The sequence below is a fragment of the Trichomycterus rosablanca genome, chromosome 11 (genome assembly GCF_030014385.1).
Source record: "Trichomycterus rosablanca isolate fTriRos1 chromosome 11, fTriRos1.hap1, whole genome shotgun sequence".
Taxonomy (NCBI): Eukaryota; Metazoa; Chordata; class Actinopteri; order Siluriformes; family Trichomycteridae; genus Trichomycterus; species Trichomycterus rosablanca.
Window position 1 is genome coordinate 767,722 of NC_085998.1, and position 19,264 is coordinate 786,985.

Here is a 19,264-nt window from a genome sequence, read left to right on the forward strand (position 1 = left end):
TTTACAAACTTTTTCTTACATCTGTTCCACCTTAAATCATTACTAACAGTAAGATTAATCACATTAGTGAATTAGCACATTAGCACCTCAGAGGCCCAGCAGGTATTGTACAGTTGTAAGTTTGTAATTTTTACTGAAATGTTTTTTTCTCTCTGCAGGTTATTAAAGTCTCCTGAAGCAGAAGAAGCCTACACCTCTCTTTGTTCCACTCTGAGTCAGAACCCCTTAATACTGACCCAGATGAAGCTGGAGAGGAACCCAGGGGGGGTATCAGGAGATTCCAGAGTGAAGCTTCTCTCAGCGTTTCTGCAGGACTCTCACTGCAAACTGCAGAAACTCCAGTCAGTACTTCACTCTTCAGCTGCTCGTGTTTGTAGTTCAGAGAGAAATGAGATTTATTAGCACTGATCATTTATGACACAAACGACATTTACAGGTTCTGGTACTGCATGTAGAACTTTCAGTAATATTATAGAAAGTTTGTATAGTAAGAAAATTAGCTCAGAGAAGCAGCTCGACAGTTATGACCATTAAATCCTCTGATATTTAAGTAACTCAGCATCTAAACATGACAGATAAATTCGGGGGTTTCTGTTGTGTTTAGGATTAATAACGATGATCTAACGATGGAGAGCTGTTCAGCTTTATCTGAAGTTCTGAGATCAGGATCCTCCAGTCTGAGAGAGCTGGACCTGAGCAACAACAGACTACAGAACTCTGGAGTACAGAAGCTCTGTGAAGGACTGAAGAAGAACGAGTGTAAACTGGAGGTTCTGAGGTAATGATGCTCATCATCTACACTTCTGTAATCTCATGGTGTTGAGTAGCTAAGTATCAGCGTCTCTAAGTTAACCCCTTAATGCCTGAATTTATTTATAAATATATTTTAAAAAATGTATTAATTGGGTTTTTGCTTTAAAGCCAATGCTACATTAAGTTGAGATTATGGTCGGACGTAGCGAATTCGCGACAAACAGAAAACTTTAAATAACTGAAAAAATGTTTGTAAAAATGTTCGAAATCGATTTCAATATGTCAGCTGTAGAAGCAATCAGTAAGTATTTTTTATTTTAGCACAACCTGCATGAAATTGGACAATTTCTTCAAATTTGCAGCCGCAAAATGCAAGAGTCACTATCCGACATGTTAGCTTCCATTAATCTAATGTAGGTTCTTCTCCGACCGGTCCTACGAGAAACCAGTGCCCGCAAAAGGTTCCTAGTGCTGTATTAAATAAACACAAACCGGCACTGGGGGAATGCATACGCTTTCTCTGCTGCAATCTGAATGGAAGCGGTGTGTTGCAAATTCGGGACAAGTGGCGTTAAGGGGTTAAAGTTCTCTCTAAGTTAAAGTACCTACAGACCTTGTTCACAAAAATATGGGAAGTGGCTGTCCAGGCTGCACACTTCACTCAGATGCTTCGACCCAACGACTGTTGATTCAGAGATGTTTAAATAGCGCTGAAGCTCTTTACTTTTCTTTATCTCTGAAGAGGTACAGATGTGGAGCACACTGATGGATTCTCTACACACAGCCGAATAGGAACTTTACTTGTGGTAAAATTAATACCTTGCATAACCACGAACAGTAAACTGAATCAACTGAGCCGATTCTTGTGCAGGCACGAACTCGTTAACCTTTCTGAGGGAGCTGCATTCTAGACGAGCTGTAAAACTCTTCCAAACCTTCTCACTTTTTTTTACTACACAGAACTGTAAACTGGAACTCTTGAACACTGAGAAATAAACTGAACTCTGAATGCTGTGCCGCCTCTTTTAAACTCAGTTACAGAGGAGTGGCCTGCAGGAGCTGAGCCAATGGAAGTTGAACTTCCCTTAAGATCACATGATGGAAAAGTTGCCGCCCACTATGCAAGTTAACCACATGTGGTCAGTAGGTCATGCTAAAACCTTAGTTTTGAGTTTTGGCTCCCAAAATAACCTTTGTGAAAGTTTACTCTTAATATCACTAACATAATATAATAACAAAATCTAAATACCATCATGTAGATTAAACAGCTATAACACACAGAAATGGTTCCATATGTGCACATGCAATACAAACATGCAGTAGAAATGTTCTTTTATCCTCGTATACAACAATGGCACAACATGACACTGTATTTTGAGTGGAAGACAGTAATAAAAAATAGAAAATTGGAAATAAGTTTATTTTTTATGTGGACAGTATGTTAAGGATTCTATTCAATACAATGTCATTGTTGAATTGTTCTTTTTGTAGAATTTGGTAAGAAAAAACGAATTGCCTAAGGCCTCTGTAGGACTTGATTTACACACAAAATAGGGGTTATTCTGTCTGGTTCCAGTCTCTGGTGTCTCCAGAGAGGTTGTAAAAAGTTAAGATATCCCTTGAATGAAAGAGGAGTTGATCTGAGCTCTGACACTCATGGTCTTTTAGAGTCATCAATGTTACTGAGGAGTTGTAGGTGTGGGGGAGAAGCTTTTAGGTTCTTGTTCAAGGTGTAAAAGTCATCTGAGAATGAACAGGTCCTGGCTTGAAGGTCTCATGATGAAGTGGCCAGACCAATATTTTAAAGTATAATTTATGGAACAGCCCTTTTACCAGCGTTCCACTACACTGATATAAGAAAAGAATCATCCAGTAGTGTAAACCTTTAGAATCTGTTATGGTGCAGGGTGTGAGAGCATCAGTAACTCTGAAAAATACACAGAGATGCATGTGGGCACCTCTTCTAATTATTGAGTTTAGGTCTCTCAGACACACCCATTGTGTGGTGTATACAATTAATTATGTATAAAAATAAAACAATTTTATGATTTTACTTTTGTGACAGCAGTTTGTGGAAGGCCATGTTTCTAAAAACAAAGTTTGCTGTAAATTTGATGTCTCCTTTTTTAAATGTAATCAATGATCAAGCTGAGCACTACCTTTAATCACTTCTTTATCAGAGTTTACACCCTGTCCCAACTTTTCTGACACTGAGGTTTGATAGAGAATGTTCTGTGTTCTTTCTGCAGATTATCATATTGTGGTGTAGGAGGTGAAGGTTTTGCTGCTCTGGCTGAAGCTCTGAAATCAAACCGTTCATACATGAAGGAGCTGGATCTCAGAGGGAACCTTGCTGGTGGTTCAGGAGTGCAGGAGCTCTGTAGTGTATGTCAGGCTGAGGGGTTCAACAGGAGTGAAATTAAACTGAGGTGATTTTTCTTTTTATTACTTAAAAAAAAAAAAGAATAAACATAAACTGATTCATTCACGCAGTTAGACATTTTTTATACTGCAATGTTTTTTGGACGTCATAATTCATCTTATTACTGAAGTGATTTTTATTTCAATTAAAATTTTTGCTCTTTAAACAAAACTTGTGTACACTGTTTAATAACATACATTTAACCTTTAAATTTTTTAATAATACATTATAAATAAAATGTTAGATTCATTGACGAGGTAAGTGCAGATATAACACAGTGTAGCATAAACACTGCTGTAATTATTTTTATTTTAAAATAAATGGATGATTTATTAGAAAATATTCCTGATTTATTCTGTAATAAATAATAAAACATTTTCTTTCTTTCATCCAACAGATATGACAAATCAGTGTTTGACTATATAAGGCGAGCGAGCCCTATTAAATCTTGATGATTAGCAGACTCCCGGCTGAACCCGGCTTCTGTTCATCACAAAAACAAGCAAAATATAAAGAAACTCAAAACACAGATGATGATGAAATGTTCCTCACTCACTTCAGACAGTAAATATGATGAATATTTTTAGGTGTAACCCACACGGTGTAATCAGTAATTCAGGAATGGTGGAGACCCCCCAGGACAGCAGTGGGACAGTAACTCAAAACCATCGACTCCAGGCAGCTGGAGGCTAGAAAACGTCATACCACCATTAATCCACAGAGGCGAACATACAAACCAATTCCAACTAATGTACAACGTCCAGTCCAGTAAATATCTGAACTTCACACATTTTTAATGATAAATAAAAATAAAAACAGTTTGACTTTGTGTTGTTCAGGCTGCATATTTCATAATGATCACTGTAGACGTCCTGGTAACTCTGAAAGCTCTGAGATATTGTTTATATTCTTCCCCTGATCTGTACATGACTATAATATGATGGTGGAGATCCACAGATGATCTCTTGGACTTCATGGTTCTGTGTTTGTCCTGACGATGTCGTGTTTATAGACTCGGTTTTACCTTCTCAAACTATGTTCAATCAATTCAGATCGTAACAGGTGATTCCAGTGAAGTTCCAGACACGTCTCCATCATTAAAGCAAACAGGAGGCATCAGATCACAATCACAGCAGGGGGTCTGAATACTTTTGTAAATAAGAGATTTTTATTTTAAAATTTTAACAGTTCTAATTTAATTGACTTGTTTTGCAATTATTAATTTCACATTGTAATTATATAAGATTGATAGTTAAAATTGTGTCACATGAAGATATATAATAAATGATCCACTGACTAAATCAATATTCAGCAAAATATATTAATTTTAATTTTAAAGATTGTGTAGAGTAATTACAGACACAGGACACTCCAGTGGGGGGTAACACAGAGCTCCTTAATAATGTTATTTTAGAAATGGTGAGTATTGATCTTGTGTGGGTCAGTAGTTCTGTGTTCAGTGAGATGTGAGTGTAATTAAAAACTGGATTACAGGCATCAGATTCTAAATGTGTTCATATTTACAAACTAAAGTTAATTATTGAAACATTAAAATGTTTTCTCTGTGTTTTTATTAATAGGAGCAAAAACATAATAAAAATAATGTAATAAACCGACATCAGTTTACATTAGCTAACTTTACTATTAGCTAACTCAGCTTAAAATAAGAAATGCCTATACTATTTAAACAGCAGTATTAATATTAATTTTAGCTTCTTTTATTCATAAGTTACCTTCAAAACAAAACAAAAACTTTTTACTCAAAATAAATCAGTAAACTCCAAAACGTTTAATATTAATGTTTTATTTTTATTGCTTAACAAAGTGTGTAGTAATGCACTCTTACCTTCAATTCTGTTCTTCTAACATACCCAAATATATATAACTCTGTGAACCGATTCCACAGAATGATTCATTTCCACCGAGTCATACATGTTGAGAATGATTCATTTTAAACGAGTCATTCATATCATTCATAGATTTGGATTTAGACAATAATACGTAGATTATAGACAATCACACTGATGTTAATGATGTCTCATTTTGAAGAAGAGAAACTAAGGTTTTGTAATGAAAAATTTCATTAATTCATTATTATCTAAGTCATTAGAAGCAGGACAAAAACATCAATCGAAATAATCTGAATCTAAGGTAAAAAGACGTGGGAGGTCAGCCTGTCAGTGCTCAGACCATACACCGCACACTGCCCATCAACATCAACTCGGTCTGCATGGTCGTCATCCCAGAAGGAAGCTGACGCACAAGAAAGCTCACAAACAGTTTGCTGAAGACAAGCAGTCCAAGAACATGGATTACTGGAATGCCCTGTGGTCTGACGAGACCAAGATAAACTTGTTTGGCTCAGATGGTGTCCAGCATGTGTGGCGGCGCCCTGGTGAGAAGTACCAAGACAACTGTATCTTGCCTACAGTCGAGCATGGTGGTGGTAGCATCATGGTCTTGGGCTGCATGAGTGTTGCTGGCACTGGGGAGCTGCAGTTCATTGAGGGAAACATGAATTCCAACATGTACTGTGACATTCTGAAACAGAGCATGATCCCCTCCCTTCGAAAACTTGCTGAGGAAGCTGAAGGTAAAGGTGATGGACTAAACCCAATTGAGCACCTGTGGCGCATCCTCAAGTGGAAGGTGGAGGAGTTCAAGGTGTCTAACATCCACCAGCTCCGTGATGTCATCATGGAGGAGTGGAAGAGGATTCCAGTAGCAACCTGTGCAGCTCTGGTGAATTCCATGCCCAGGAGGGTTAAGGCAGTGCTGGATAATAATGGTGGTCACACAAAATATTGACACTTTGGGCACAATGTGGACATGTTCACTGTGGGGGGTACTCACTTATGTTGCAGCTATTTAGACATTAATGGCTGTGTGTTGAGTTATTTTCAGAAGACAGTAAATCTACACTGCTATACAAGCTGTACACTGACTACTCTAAGTTATATCCAAGTTTCATGTCTATAGTGTCGTCCCATGAAAAGATATAATGAAATATTTGCAGAAATGTGAGGGGTGTACTCACTTTTGTGATACACTGTATATCGTGTTTGCTATATATTTCCTGTTTGGCTTGCCATAGTGTATATACTGTGTGTGTGTGTGTGTGTGTGTGTGTGTGTGTGTGTGTGTGTGTATATAGTGTGTGTGTGTGTATAGTGTGTGTATGGTGTGTGTTTGTGTGTGTGTGTATGGTGTGTGTGTGTGTGTGTGTGTTTGTGTGTGTATGGTGTGTGTGTGTTTGTGTGTGTATGGTGTGTGTGTGTATGGTGTGTGTGTATGGTGTGTGTGTGTATGGTGTGTGTGTGTATGGTGTGTGTGTATGGTGTGTGTGTTTGTGTGTGTATGGTGTGTGTGTTAGCAGGAACCCATTTAGCAGGAATTTCTATTAAAACCTCTATTGTACTCCGTCACACACACATGTATTCACATATGCTAATGCTAAACCATGTCTTTATTTGTTTATTTTTTGTTTATTAAGTTTAGGCAAAGTTAATTTAAACATTTAGCACAATCTTAATGATCTGCATGTTTTTCACTGACATTAATGTTTTTATTAGTAGAGGAAAACTATTTAAGATCATGTTGAGGTGATGGATCTCATGACTGAACCATTTTTACTGTTTCTATCCTCCTAAAACATTTCTAAATGAATTCTCCACATGTTTGGACACCACCAGTGAGATGCAGTCTGAGCTGATCCTCAGGTCTGTCCACTCCAGTACAGTAGATGGTGGTAAACATCTCCTCAGATGGTTCTCCAGCCTTCAGTGAACCCGCTGTAGAAGAAGCAGACCTGCAGCTCTGCTGTGTGCTTCAGTAAATCATCTATAGATGAAAATCTCACTTTATTTATTTATATAGAAGATGGATGTTGCTGGTGAATGTGAGGAACTTTAGGTCTGATCTGAACCCCACACTGAAGGTAAGATCTGCTGAGGCTTCCACCCGAGCAGCTCGGCTAACAGTTAGCATCACAATGTATCTGTGCACTACAGGTTATGAGATCAAGTCCCCTACATCTTATATTTAATACTTATCTTATCTACTGTGTGATCAACATTCAACATTTATCATCTTTTAATCACGATATTCTCCTCAGTAAAACACGACATGTTTGTTTCTGTGTTTTAATCATGGAACAGTTTCACTTCATCTCACCAACACTTCACAAACATCTCAATAAGTCATCTTACTTCATAATATTGTTATATATATATATATATATATATATATATATAATTAAAATCTGTTTGGGTTAATGGTTTACTTCTTAGAAACGGAGTAAGTGTGTGTGGAGAAACTGAAGAAGATCCGACTCAGACCTGTGAAGAGAAACCATGGAGCCTGGCTCTCCAGAGGTGCCCTGTTCTCCTTCCTTATTATAATCAGCTTCTAATAAAAGCATTAATTTAAGGTCATAATCATGAACTGAATATGAAGGGTGAGGTATAAGGTGTTTAACTATTATACAACCATAAATCAGAAAAAGTTGGGACAGTGTGGAAAATGACTTTTATTTGATGTCAGACAGGATGAAGCTGAGATATTTCATCTTTTATCTGCTCAACTTCATTTCATTTATTAATAAACATCCATTCCTGCATTTCAGTCCTGCAACACATTCCAAAAAAAGTTGGGACGGGGGCAATTTAGGGCCAGTAATGAGGTGAAAACACTAAATAATGACGTGATGTTAAACAGGTGATTGTGATCATGGTTTGGTACAAAAGCAGCATCCAGGTTCGGCTGAGAGTCTCTGATGAGTAAAGATGATCAGAGGATCCAGTTTGTCCACAAATGTGTGACAAAATGATTGAAATGTTTAAAAACAATGAACCAAAGAAAGATCAGAAGGGATTTGCATGTTCTCCCTCTACAGTGCAGAATATCATTAAACCATTCAAGGAATCAGGAGGAATTTCAGTGTGTAAAGGTGGAGGGTGCAGCTTAATCTGAACGCTCGTGATCTTCCATCCCTCAGACGGCATCAAGAACCTCCACTCAACACTAGCTGATATAACCACATGGGTGAGGGATTAGTTTATCAAACCTTTATCAGCTCTACAATACAGAGTTACTGCACTAATCATACTTAACACTTTACCGTGCAAACAAGAAGCTTTGTGTTAACCACATCCAGAAGCGGTGTCCACTTCTCTGGGCTCGGAGGCATCTAGGATGGACCATCACGCAGTGGAAACATGTATTGTGGTCAGATGAATCGGTGTTCCAGGAATGGATGTTTATTAATAAATGAAATGAAGTTGAGCAGATAAAAGATGAAATATCTCAGCTTCATCCTGTCTGACATCTAATAAACGTCAAAGTCAGTGTAAGAAACTCTGTGTTCTTTAGTTTTATTTACATTTTCTGTCCCAACGTTTTTCTGATTTGGACTTGTACAAAGCTAAGTGGAATGTGTTTATATATGATTTTTACATCAGTATTATAATATATATTAATTTATTGAAGGACATTGATGTGTGTGTACATTAGGAGGAAGAGAAGGTTCTGTTGAACATCTACACTGATGAAAGCTTCCACAATGACCTGAACATTGTCTGTATTAAAGAGGAAGAAGCTGAAGATGATGAGAACCTCTGTAAGATAACAGGCTTCATTATCATTCATTCCCGGCTGCATTATATTAGTTGATGTGAATAAATATGTGCCCCCCATCCAAGTTCCTCTATTTGTGTAAATGTGTCACATTTAAATGTCTCAGTCAAGTGTTTGTGGTACGTGTGATGAATTGTTTGCATCTCTGTGGAGGAATTTTGTGCCGCTTCTCCCTGCAGAATCATTTTAATTCATCTACATTGTAGGATTTTTCAGTTCTCTCAGCATCTCGGTGGGATTCAAGTCAGGACTCGCCGCTCCAAAACCTTTAATTGGTTTCTGTGGAGCCATTCAGTGGTGGACCTGCTTGTGTGCTTCGATGAACGGTTTGCTTAAGAACCCAATTGCACTTGAGCTTCAGGTCACAAACAGACTGGTGGACGTTCTGCTTCAGGGTTTGCTGGTATAGAGCATCAATTATCACAAACCATCCAGATCCTGCTAAAGCACTACCACCACCATGTTTCACTGTTTGGATGATGTTCTTGTGGTAGAATGAGGTGTTTACACAGAACTCGTGTCTTCCAAAAAGTTCCACCTTTGGCTTATTAGTTCAAAGAATATTAACCCAAAAGTCTTGAGGATTATCTAGATGTTTTTGGTCTGACTTGAGGCCTGTAGATCTTTAGACGTTCATCTGGGTTCCTGTGATGTATTCTTGCTAATGAAAACAGGCAAACAAAACAAGTGCAATTACCACAGCAACTTTTTGTTCCTTTCTCTCCCTCCAGACTGTGAGGAGTGCAAATCCTTCTTCTTCAACAAGTGTGAGCTTCACGGTCCAGCTCTCTTCATCCCTGATACCCCTGTACCCACGGGGGGTCCAGACCGAGCCAGACAGACTCTTCCACCCGGTCTAGAGGTTCAGCAGTCTGGTATTCCTGGTGCAGGTCTGGGGGTGTTTAATAAGGGGGAGACCGTTCCAGTGGGTGCACACTTCGGACCCTACCAGGGAGAAGCGGTGGATAAAGAGGAAGCCGTGAACAGTGGCTACTCCTGGGTGGTGAGTGAGTTTATCTAAATATGATATTAACTGGTTTCAGGTCACTGTTGTGTTTCTTCTACGAGCTTTTATGTCATAAGTGGACCAATTCAACCATCTAACCCTACATCCAACCAGAACACTATTGTCTGGGGCAGCAGACAGATTTTCCCCCTTTTAATGTGGAGTGTTCTTGTAGATCATCTCAGTACCTCTGAAGCTCCTCTTCCATCTATACTTGTTTCCTCCAGATATACAGGAGTGGTCGGGGTGAGGAGTACATAGACGCTCAGAGTGAGATCCATGCCAACTGGATGAGGTGAGGAACACACTGATGGTTCTTTGATGTTCTGGTTCCACCAGCTTATTGTAACACTTTAATTTCCATCATCATTTTGTTCTTGGTTCTCCTTCATCTCTCAGGTACGTGAACTGTTCCTGTGACGATGAGGAGCAGAACCTGGTGGCGTTTCAGTACCGCGGGGGGATTTACTTCCGCTGCTGTCGACCCATCAGCCCGGGGCAGGAGCTCCTGGTGTGTTACGAGGAGAACTACGCCAAGTATCTCAGCATCACGTTCGATTACATCTGGAACAGGAAGTGCTCCACCAACGGTGAGAGAACGTTATCAGTCCGGTGTTCTTCATGCTAGGTGTCTTTATGTGACGACATCGTGATTTCTGGTGGCTGCCACTCAAACACCTTCATTGATGTCATTGTTAATGATCAGAAGGGGTTGAGGGTTCGTGAGAGACGCTTATAGTCCTGATTTAGCTCCATCTGATTTCCACCTGTTCTGTTCTGTTTGATTTTGTTCTGCTCTGTTTGGTTCTGTTATCTTTGGTTCTTTTCTGTTCTGTTTGGTTCTGTTCTGTTTGGTTCTTTTCTGTTCTGTTTGGTTCTGTTCGGGCAGTGCATTTATCACAACATGTAATGTGATTTATAGATGCATTGTGCTTTTTCAGCCTTTCAATTCGAAATGTATTAGAACCAGTCACAAATATACTATTGCCGGCCACCGTCTTCCCACACTATTATAAAAATTATAAAAATAATAATAGAGTAAATGTGTGTATGTATGTGCGGATATCTATTTATATATGTGTGTATATTTAAAATTATATATATATATATATATATATGTGTGTGTGTGTGTGTGTGTATGGGGCTCTAGAGTGGAATCTTAATTGCAGTGCATTATATTATCGGCTTTACTGTATCTTTTACACAGATTCCCAAAATCGCTTGCTGTGCACTCACTGTGTACTGTAATTACATGTATACTGATATTTCATGGTCTTTTAGTTATTTTTATATTTTACTTAACGAAAATATTGTCGTGTTTTTACTTTCGCCGCACTTTACCGCTAGCATTAGCCGCTTGCTACTAGAGGGTCGTCTCACCTAGCCGCTGTCCGGTGGGGATGTAACGGGTCTTGTGCTGTGCGGTGGTGGAGGTGTGGGAATAAAAGCACACGACAGGGTCGAGTCACTTTAATTGTTTAGTCAGGACTTCAATGAGCGTTACAACACTTTATACCGCCTAGTTCCAGAACCCCAACTTCCATTCTGGGGCCATCCGGCGAGTCTTATATACAAAACTAAACTTAGTGCAGAACGTCCGAACTCACATGTATAAACCTGGTGCTACATTCTGATTGGCTGAGCTGAATGTCGCTCACATATTGCCGCTGCAATATTGTCCCGCCCTTCACTATCTCTGATTGGTTTAGACCATGTTATTGGCCTATTGTGTGTCTGTTGTTGAACCACAGGGAGACTTTCAGAGTCGCGGACACTTTTTTCGCTCGAACGGCTGGTCACACCGGTGCGACCTCAGATTTTTTTTAGTCGCACCATTGAGAAATTAGGTCGCATGTGCGACCAAATTGGTCGCACTCTAGAGCCCTGTTCTGTTCTCTTTGGTTCTTTTCTGTTCTGTTTGGTTCTTTTCTGTTCTGTTTGGTTCTGTTCTGTTTGGTTCTGTTCTCTTTGGTTCTTTTCTGTTCTCTTTGGTTCTTTTCTGTTCTGTTTGGTTCTGTTCTGTTTGGTTTCTGTTCTCTTTGGTTCTTTTCTGTTCTGTTTGGTTCTGTTCTGTTTGGTTCTGTTATCTTTGGTTCTTTTCTGTTCTGTTTGGTTCTGTTCTGTTTGGTTCTGTTATCTTTGGTTCTTTTCTGTTCTGTTTGGTTCTGTTCTGTTTGGTTCTTTTCTGTTCTCTTTGGTTCTTTTCTGTTCTCTTTGGTTCTTTTCTGTTCTGTTTGGTTCTGTTCTGTTTGGTTCTGTTCTCTTTGGTTCTTTTCTGTTCTCTTTGGTTCTTTTCTGTTCTGTTTGGTTCTGTTCTGTTTGGTTTCTGTTCTCTTTGGTTCTTTTCTGTTCTGTTTGGTTCTGTTCTGTTTGGTTCTGTTATCTTTGGTTCTTTTCTGTTCTGTTTGGTTCTGTTCTGTTTGGTTCTGTTATCTTTGGTTCTTTTCTGTTCTGTTTGGTTCTGTTCTGTTTGGTTCTTTTCTGTTCTCTTTGGTTCTTTTCTGTTCTCTTTGGTTCTTTTCTGTTCTGTTTGGTTTCCATTCATTTAGGGGCAGTGATAGCTCAGTGGTTAAGGTACTGGGCTAGTAAACAGAAGGTTGCCGGTTCAAGCCCCGCCACCACCAAGTTGCCACTGTTGGGTCCCTGAGCAAGGCCCTTAACCCTCAATTGCTCATCGTGTTCAGCTCATTGTGTGAGTCGCTTTGGATAAAAGCGTCTGCTAAATGCTGAAAATGTAAAATGTTCTGTTTGGTTCTGTTATCTTTGGTTCTTTTCTGTTCTGTTTGGTTCTGTTCTGTTTGGTTATGTTCTCTTTGGTTCTTTTCTGTTTGGTTCTGTTCTGTTTGGTTATGTTCTCTTTGGTTCTTTTCTGTTCTGTTTGGTTCTTTTCTGTTTGGTTCTGTTCTGTTTGGTTATGTTCTCTTTGGTTCTTTTCTGTTCTGTTTGGTTCTATTCCTACAATCCAGTGCCTTGTGTGTTCTCAGTACTGATGATTGGATTTATTAAGTACATGTTAAACAATACAATTTCTAAACATCTTACTGAGATAATGAACACTTTCAAATACTAAACACAATATTTTCTCCCCCCCCCCACCCCAAAATAAAATGACTGTATACATACTGTTATTATCTGTTAGATAGCAGCACCATGTCCTCAGTGCTGTACATCCTGATGTAGTGATGATATATGAGCTTTAATCATGAAAATATCTCAGTCCCTTAATACTGTTTAAAAGTTTTGATTAAGTCCCTCTAAACCCTGGATGTTATTTCTGATTATGAGGGTTTTTCACACGTCCCTCAGGTTGGCGTCCACCCTGTTATCTCTTACTACTGTCTCTTAACATGAAGAGCTGTTTAAACTCCTCATTCTAATGTTGTTTTATCCACATTTTATCCTAAAAGTCTAATATGGTCGACCATAACATGTCCACCCTGTTACGGGATACATGAGAAAAAGCAACACGATCTGATCATTTTAAAAATAATCACACTAAAAAGCAGAGAATTCTTCATCTGAATTCACTTTCATGCTAGCATGGTTTTGCTCACTTGGTAGCTAATGGCTTATTTTATGTCAGAATGTCCACCCTGTTATGGTCCACCCTGTTACAACTTAATACAGTAACAAGCTGGACATGACAGTGTATATGAGGTACATGTGTAATTTATATAGCATTATTATTCAGTTTGGTTATAATAAGAACAGAATTGTTGATATTATGTGTTGAATCCTGTAAATAACGGCCTTAAGTGCAGCTGAAAGACAGAAACACAACAGTTCTGCATTTGTCCGTAACAGGGAGGACATCTGGGGTCAGAGACTGCATTAATATGTTTTAATAAAACCTACAGTCTGTGTGATTTAGCTTAACCAGTATTAGTTTGTAAGAGTTTCATTTTCAAATAGTTTTAGGGTCCAAAAGGCACCGAATCCCAGGAACGACCCAATCACTCGTGTCTGAGAGACGCTTATAGTCCTGATTTAGCTCCATCTGATCTCCACCTGTTTTAAGGGGAAGAAGATTTTCATGTGATGATGATGTGAAGCAGCTGAAACTTTTTGAAGAACCCTCGTATATACGGGAGCAGCTGAATAAAATAAAATTGTGCAAACACTGACATGAACTTACACGTTTTATCTTTCTCTGCTTCAGAAGCGGGTGATGATGCCACGCTGCCAGTCTTCTCCTGCTTCATGTGCCCGGTGTTCTACAGCACCCAAACCTACCTTCAGAAACACATCAGGAGGTGCCACCATGAGGAGTACGAGAAACTGCTGGATAGGTCAGGAGAGGCTGACCACCACCACCACCAAGATCTGACCTTCCCCGTGAGTTCCACCGGTCAGGAAACGTCCTCCGAGGTTCTTCATCCCGACACCCCTCACCGAGGAACCCAGAAAGAAGCCTACAGCTGCTCCGAGTGCGGGAAGAGCTTCGTGCAGTGGAAGGGTCTGAGGAGGCACCAGCGCGTTCACACCGGAGAGAAGCCGTACCAGTGCGCGCAGTGTGGGAAGTGCTTCACTCAGCAGAGCGTCCTCCAGAGGCACCAGCTCATTCACACGGGAGAGAAGCCCCACCACTGCACGCTGTGCGGGAAGAGGTTCACCCAGCAGAGCGACCTGCAGCGCCACCTAGCCATCCACACGGGAGAGAAGCCGTTCCAGTGCACCGAGTGCGGGAAGAGCTACACCCGGCAGAACCACCTCCAGGAACACCGGCGCCTTCACACGGGCGAGAAGACCTACATCTGCCTCCAGTGCGGGAAGATGTTCTTCCAGCGGAACGCTCTGACCAAGCACCAGCGCCTTCACACGGGGAAGAACTACCACTGCTCCGAGTGCGGGAAGGCCTTCACCCAGGAGAGCTCCCTCCAGCAGCACCACTGCTGCCCCGTGGACGAGAAGCCGTACCAGTGCCTACTCTGCGGGAAGGGCTTCCCCGGCATGTACCATCTCATGAGGCACCAGCGCATTCACACGGGCGAGAAACCGTTCCACTGCGAGGAGTGCGGGAAGCGCTTTACCCAGCAGAGCTCCCTCCAGGTGCACCAGCGCGCTCACAACGGCGAGAAGCCCTACCAGTGCATCCAGTGCGGCAAGAGCTTCACCAGGAAGACCAATCTCATAAAGCACCAGCGCATTCACACCGGTGAGAATCTCTACCACTGCTCGCAGTGTGGAAAGATTTTCACCGACCACACCCGGTTCGTGAACCACCAGTCCATCCACAGAGAGGAGAAGCCCTACCAGTGCTCCCAGTGCGGGAAGAAGTTCGGCCAGCAGAGCTATCTCCAGCGCCACCAGCGCCTGCACAACGGCGAGAAGCGCTACTTCTGCTTACAGTGCGGAACCAGGTTCACCCGACAGAGCAACCTCATCCGGCACCAGCGCATTTACGCCGAAGATAAGAACTGCCACTGCTTAGCGTGCGGACAGAGTTTCGCTTTTTCCTGCGCGCTGAAGACCCACACGTGCACCAACGCCGAGCCGCCGGCTCACGACGCCAACCTGTCCAGTCAAGAGGCCTGATTTTGGTGGGCGGGGACTGTGAAAATGAAACTAAAAGCACTTGCGCCGCTATCCGGCAGACTGGGCGCCAACACGAACAATACAGGGCGGGTACTGGAGGGGGTTCCTCATTAATGCTGCAGTTACGCCCTCTGCTGGCTGATTGATGGTGCTGATCAGGGTGTGTCTCTCCGTACACAAAGCTGATCCGCATATGAACTCGCCTCGTGCAGGTGAAAAGATGCAGTGTCGGAGGGGGGCGTGTCGGAGGGGGCGTGTCAGTCTCGCTCTTCTCAATCAGGGTGAGGAAACGTAATGCAGTCAGATAATCGGATACGCCAAAAGTCAGGAGAGAAGGGGGAGAAAATGCATAAATAAAACACACAAATGAAGAAAGTGGGAACAGGAGCATGTCTGATGATGATTTGGAGACGGGTCTGGACTGCAGGCAGGCCAGTTTAACACTCTGATGATGTCATATGTGGTCAAAATGTGACCATCAGCCGTGGTGCCGTTTCTTTAATATAAGCACTGTAGAGGAAATTATTATGACAGCACATTAGGACCACTGCAAATTAGGGCCAGCTGTAGCCTAGTGGTTAAGGTACTGGACTAGTAATCAAAAGGTCGCTGGTTCAAGCCCCACCATTGCCAGGTTGGTGCTGTTGGGCCCCTGAGCAAGGCCCTTAACCCTCAATTGCTCAGACTGTATACTGTAACTGTTTTGTTGCTTTGGAAAAAGGCGTCCGCTAAATGCCCAAAATGTAAATGTAAAAATTTCAACCCATAACGTACTATTCTGGAAGATTTCCCCCAGTTTAAGAAGAAGATATACTTTATTTGTCATATATGCATATACAGTACAATGAAATTCTTTCTTCGCATATCCCAGCTTGTTTGGAAGCTGGGGTCAGAGCGCAGGATCAGCCATCATACAGCACCCCTGGAGCAGAGAGGGTTAAGGGCCTTGCTCAAGGACCCAACAGTGGCTACAAAGCCGATTCTGAATTTGAACCGCCAATCTTCCGGTTGATAGCCCAAAGCTCCACCCACTAGGCTACCACTGTCCCTAGTCATACCCAATTCCCCAATGGTGTTTCCCCTCTACTGCTGCAGACCTCCACTCCTGACCGAGGAGGGTCGTGACTAACACACGCCCCCTCCGACACGTGTGCAGCACCGACTGCTTCTTTTTACCTGCACCCGAGTCGTGCACTGATCCCCGTTATCCCCCGTCTCTGTGCAGCACCATCGATCGGCCAGCAGAGGGAGTAACTGCAGCATTAATGTAATACAGTGGTACCTCGGTATATATATGCCAAACGAATTTTTCCCATAGGAAATAAAGGGAAAATGATTCATCTGTTCCCATGAAAAACAATCCTATAGTTATTGGCATATTACACGTTGATGGGGTTGTATAAAGTAATTTATAAAACGGATCATTCTGGTCCTAAAATCTGATTGGCTGGCTGCATTCAATGTCGTTGTAAAATCCCCGATATAAGCGCACCTACAACCACCTCACATCGTTCCATATTAATACGCCACTGAAAAGAACAAGAACAGACTTGGTTGAACACTATTTAAGTCATGTACTGAAAACTATACATGGAAATGTCCAGATTAATATAAACAGTAATCCTGATCATTAAGCTGGTGTTTCGTCCAAGAAATAGTGTAATAGTTTGCGAATGTTATGTTCGCCCTCATGTTGCCTAGCAACACGGCACACCGATAACGGGACTACAGTACCTCGGGTTACGGAAGAATGTTTTTTGTAACCCGTACAAGTTCTAGCACGCGAGTCGTATTCCAAACAAAGGTCGTATACCAAGCTACATTTTTTGTGTCCAAACAGGACGTACAGTACCAGTCGAAAGTATGGACACACCTTCCCTTCAGTGGTTTTTCTTGATTATTTTTATTTTCTACATTGTAGATTAATACTGAAGACATCCAAACTATGAAGGAACACATATGGAATTATGTAGTGAAGAAAAAGTGTTAAACAAACCAGAATATGTTTTATATTTTACCAACTCTACCTCTGCACAGCACAACTGATGGTCTCAAACACATTAAAAAAGCAATAAATTCCAGAAATTGACTCTTGACAAGGCACAAACGTTAATTGAAAACCGTTCCAGGTGGCACCTCATGAAGCTGATTGAGAAAATGCCAAAGGTGTGCAAAGCTGTCATCAAAGCAAAAGATGCTACTTTAAAGAATCTAAAATATAAAACATATTCTGGTTTGTTTAACACTTTTTTGTTCACTACATAATTCCATACGTGTTCCTTCATAGTCTTCAGTATTAATCTACAATGTTGAAAATTAAAAAAAAAAATCAAGAAAAACCACAGGAATGAGAAAGTGTGTCCAGACCTTTGACTGGTACTGTATACCAAGTTGGACTTATTCCAAAGCGGACGTATACCGAGGTTCCACTGTATAAGAAACCACTCAGATTTCTTATATTTTTATTTATTTGATCGAGATACATTTCATAAGGAAAAGAAAGTTACCAAAATATAACTACAAGCCAAGGATTTGGGACTCCAGCGACGACAGTGAGAGCCGTTGTTTCCAACGAGGAACATTTAGGAACCTTCAGGCCTCTCTGACCTCAGATTAATTCTGTGTTTATGATTCCACCATCAGCAAGAGAACGTTAAAATTTTAGATCTGAGAATGAACCAAGTGGCTCCTTGTTAAAATATCCTGAGGAGTAATGAACCGCTTCTTTTTACCTGCACCAGAGTCGTGCACTTGTGTCTATTATCCCACGTCTCTGTGCAGCACCATCGATCAGCCAGCAGAGGGCGTAACTGCAGCATTAATGAGGAAGCCCTACAGCCCTCAAACGAGCCCATCGTTGTCTGGATAGGCGCCCGGGCGGCCGGTAGCGGAGCTGAGATTCGAACTCACAAGTCTGAAATGTCAGCGTTTGTATTTTACCGCTGCGTCACCGAGCACCTCAAGGATCTTTCAGACATTTCACAACGTTCTAGTCTTCAGTTGGTCTTCAGTCCACGTGTTGTGACAGCATCAAGGTTCAGCTTGTTGGGTACAGTGACTGAGCAGACAGTAATCTAACTGGGTTATAACCACACCAGTGTGCTGTGTTTGGGATTTGGACCTGAACCCCACAGATTGTGTTTTAAAGCAGCTGTTTTAAGTATTCAAAGTTCTGACACATTTAACTGCCTTTATAATCTAGTTCTGTAGTAACTAACAATGTAACAATGGATTCATTTTATAGCATGTACACTATACGGCCAAAAGTATTCGGACACCTGACCATGAAGAGTGACGTCTGTGTGATCTTTCCAGCTTGAAAATCAGCCGCCCTTCTGAGAAGCTTCTCACAAGACTTTGGAGTGTGTCTGTGTGTGGGAATTTGTGACAGCGTTTGTACGGCTGGGTGCTGATTGATCAGTTGATGTTCCGGTTCATCCCAGAGCTGTTGAGTGGACCTAAGGTCCGGGCTCTGTGCAGGACACTGGAGCTTCTTGGTTTTTAAACCGAGCTTCTCTTCATGACTTTATAGAGAACAGGAAAGGGCCTTCCCCAAACTGTTGCTGCAAAGTTGGAAGCATTCTTTTCCCAATCGTATCCAATCCCCCAATTGCGTTACGCTTCCTCTCTGCTGGTGCTGATCTCCACTGCTGATTGAGGAGAGCGAGACTGACACACACCCCCACCGACACGTGTGCAGTACTGACCGCATCTTTTCACCTGCACGAGGCGAGTTCATATGTGGATCAGCTTTGTGTGCAGAGAGCCACACCCTGATCAACACATTATTCCTTGACTCAGCCAGCAGAGGTCGTGACTGGACCAGTTATGAGGTCCCGTCCGGCTCCCACCCTGTACAAACAACAAGCCAATCTATGTTGGCTGTATCATTTCCTTTGTATGATTGATTTATT

General features: G+C 41.5%; 2 protein-coding genes across 2 annotated transcripts in view; both read left to right on the forward strand.

The window, feature by feature from the left end:
- Positions 1-4,694, forward strand: part of LOC134323458 (FERM domain-containing protein C-like) — a 30,747-nt gene extending 26,053 nt beyond the window's left edge. The window contains exons 14-17 of the mRNA XM_063004984.1: positions 159-341; positions 605-778; positions 3,003-3,182; positions 3,573-4,694. Of these exons, the coding sequence (XP_062861054.1) occupies positions 159-341; positions 605-778; positions 3,003-3,182; positions 3,573-3,627 (592 nt within the window). The 3' untranslated portion in view covers positions 3,628-4,694. The remainder of the gene's footprint in view (positions 1-158; positions 342-604; positions 779-3,002; positions 3,183-3,572) is intronic.
- A 2,368-nt stretch (positions 4,695-7,062) lies between these two features.
- On the forward strand, positions 7,063-15,728 carry LOC134323459 (zinc finger protein 883-like). Its single transcript, XM_063004985.1, has 7 exons — positions 7,063-7,112; positions 7,465-7,548; positions 8,687-8,792; positions 9,541-9,812; positions 10,043-10,110; positions 10,215-10,405; positions 13,975-15,728. Exons 2-7 carry the CDS (start codon positions 7,528-7,530, stop codon positions 15,348-15,350), a joined length of 2,034 nt encoding a protein of 677 aa, XP_062861055.1. The 5' UTR covers positions 7,063-7,112; positions 7,465-7,527; the 3' UTR covers positions 15,351-15,728.
- The last annotated feature ends 3,536 nt before the right edge of the window (positions 15,729-19,264 follow it).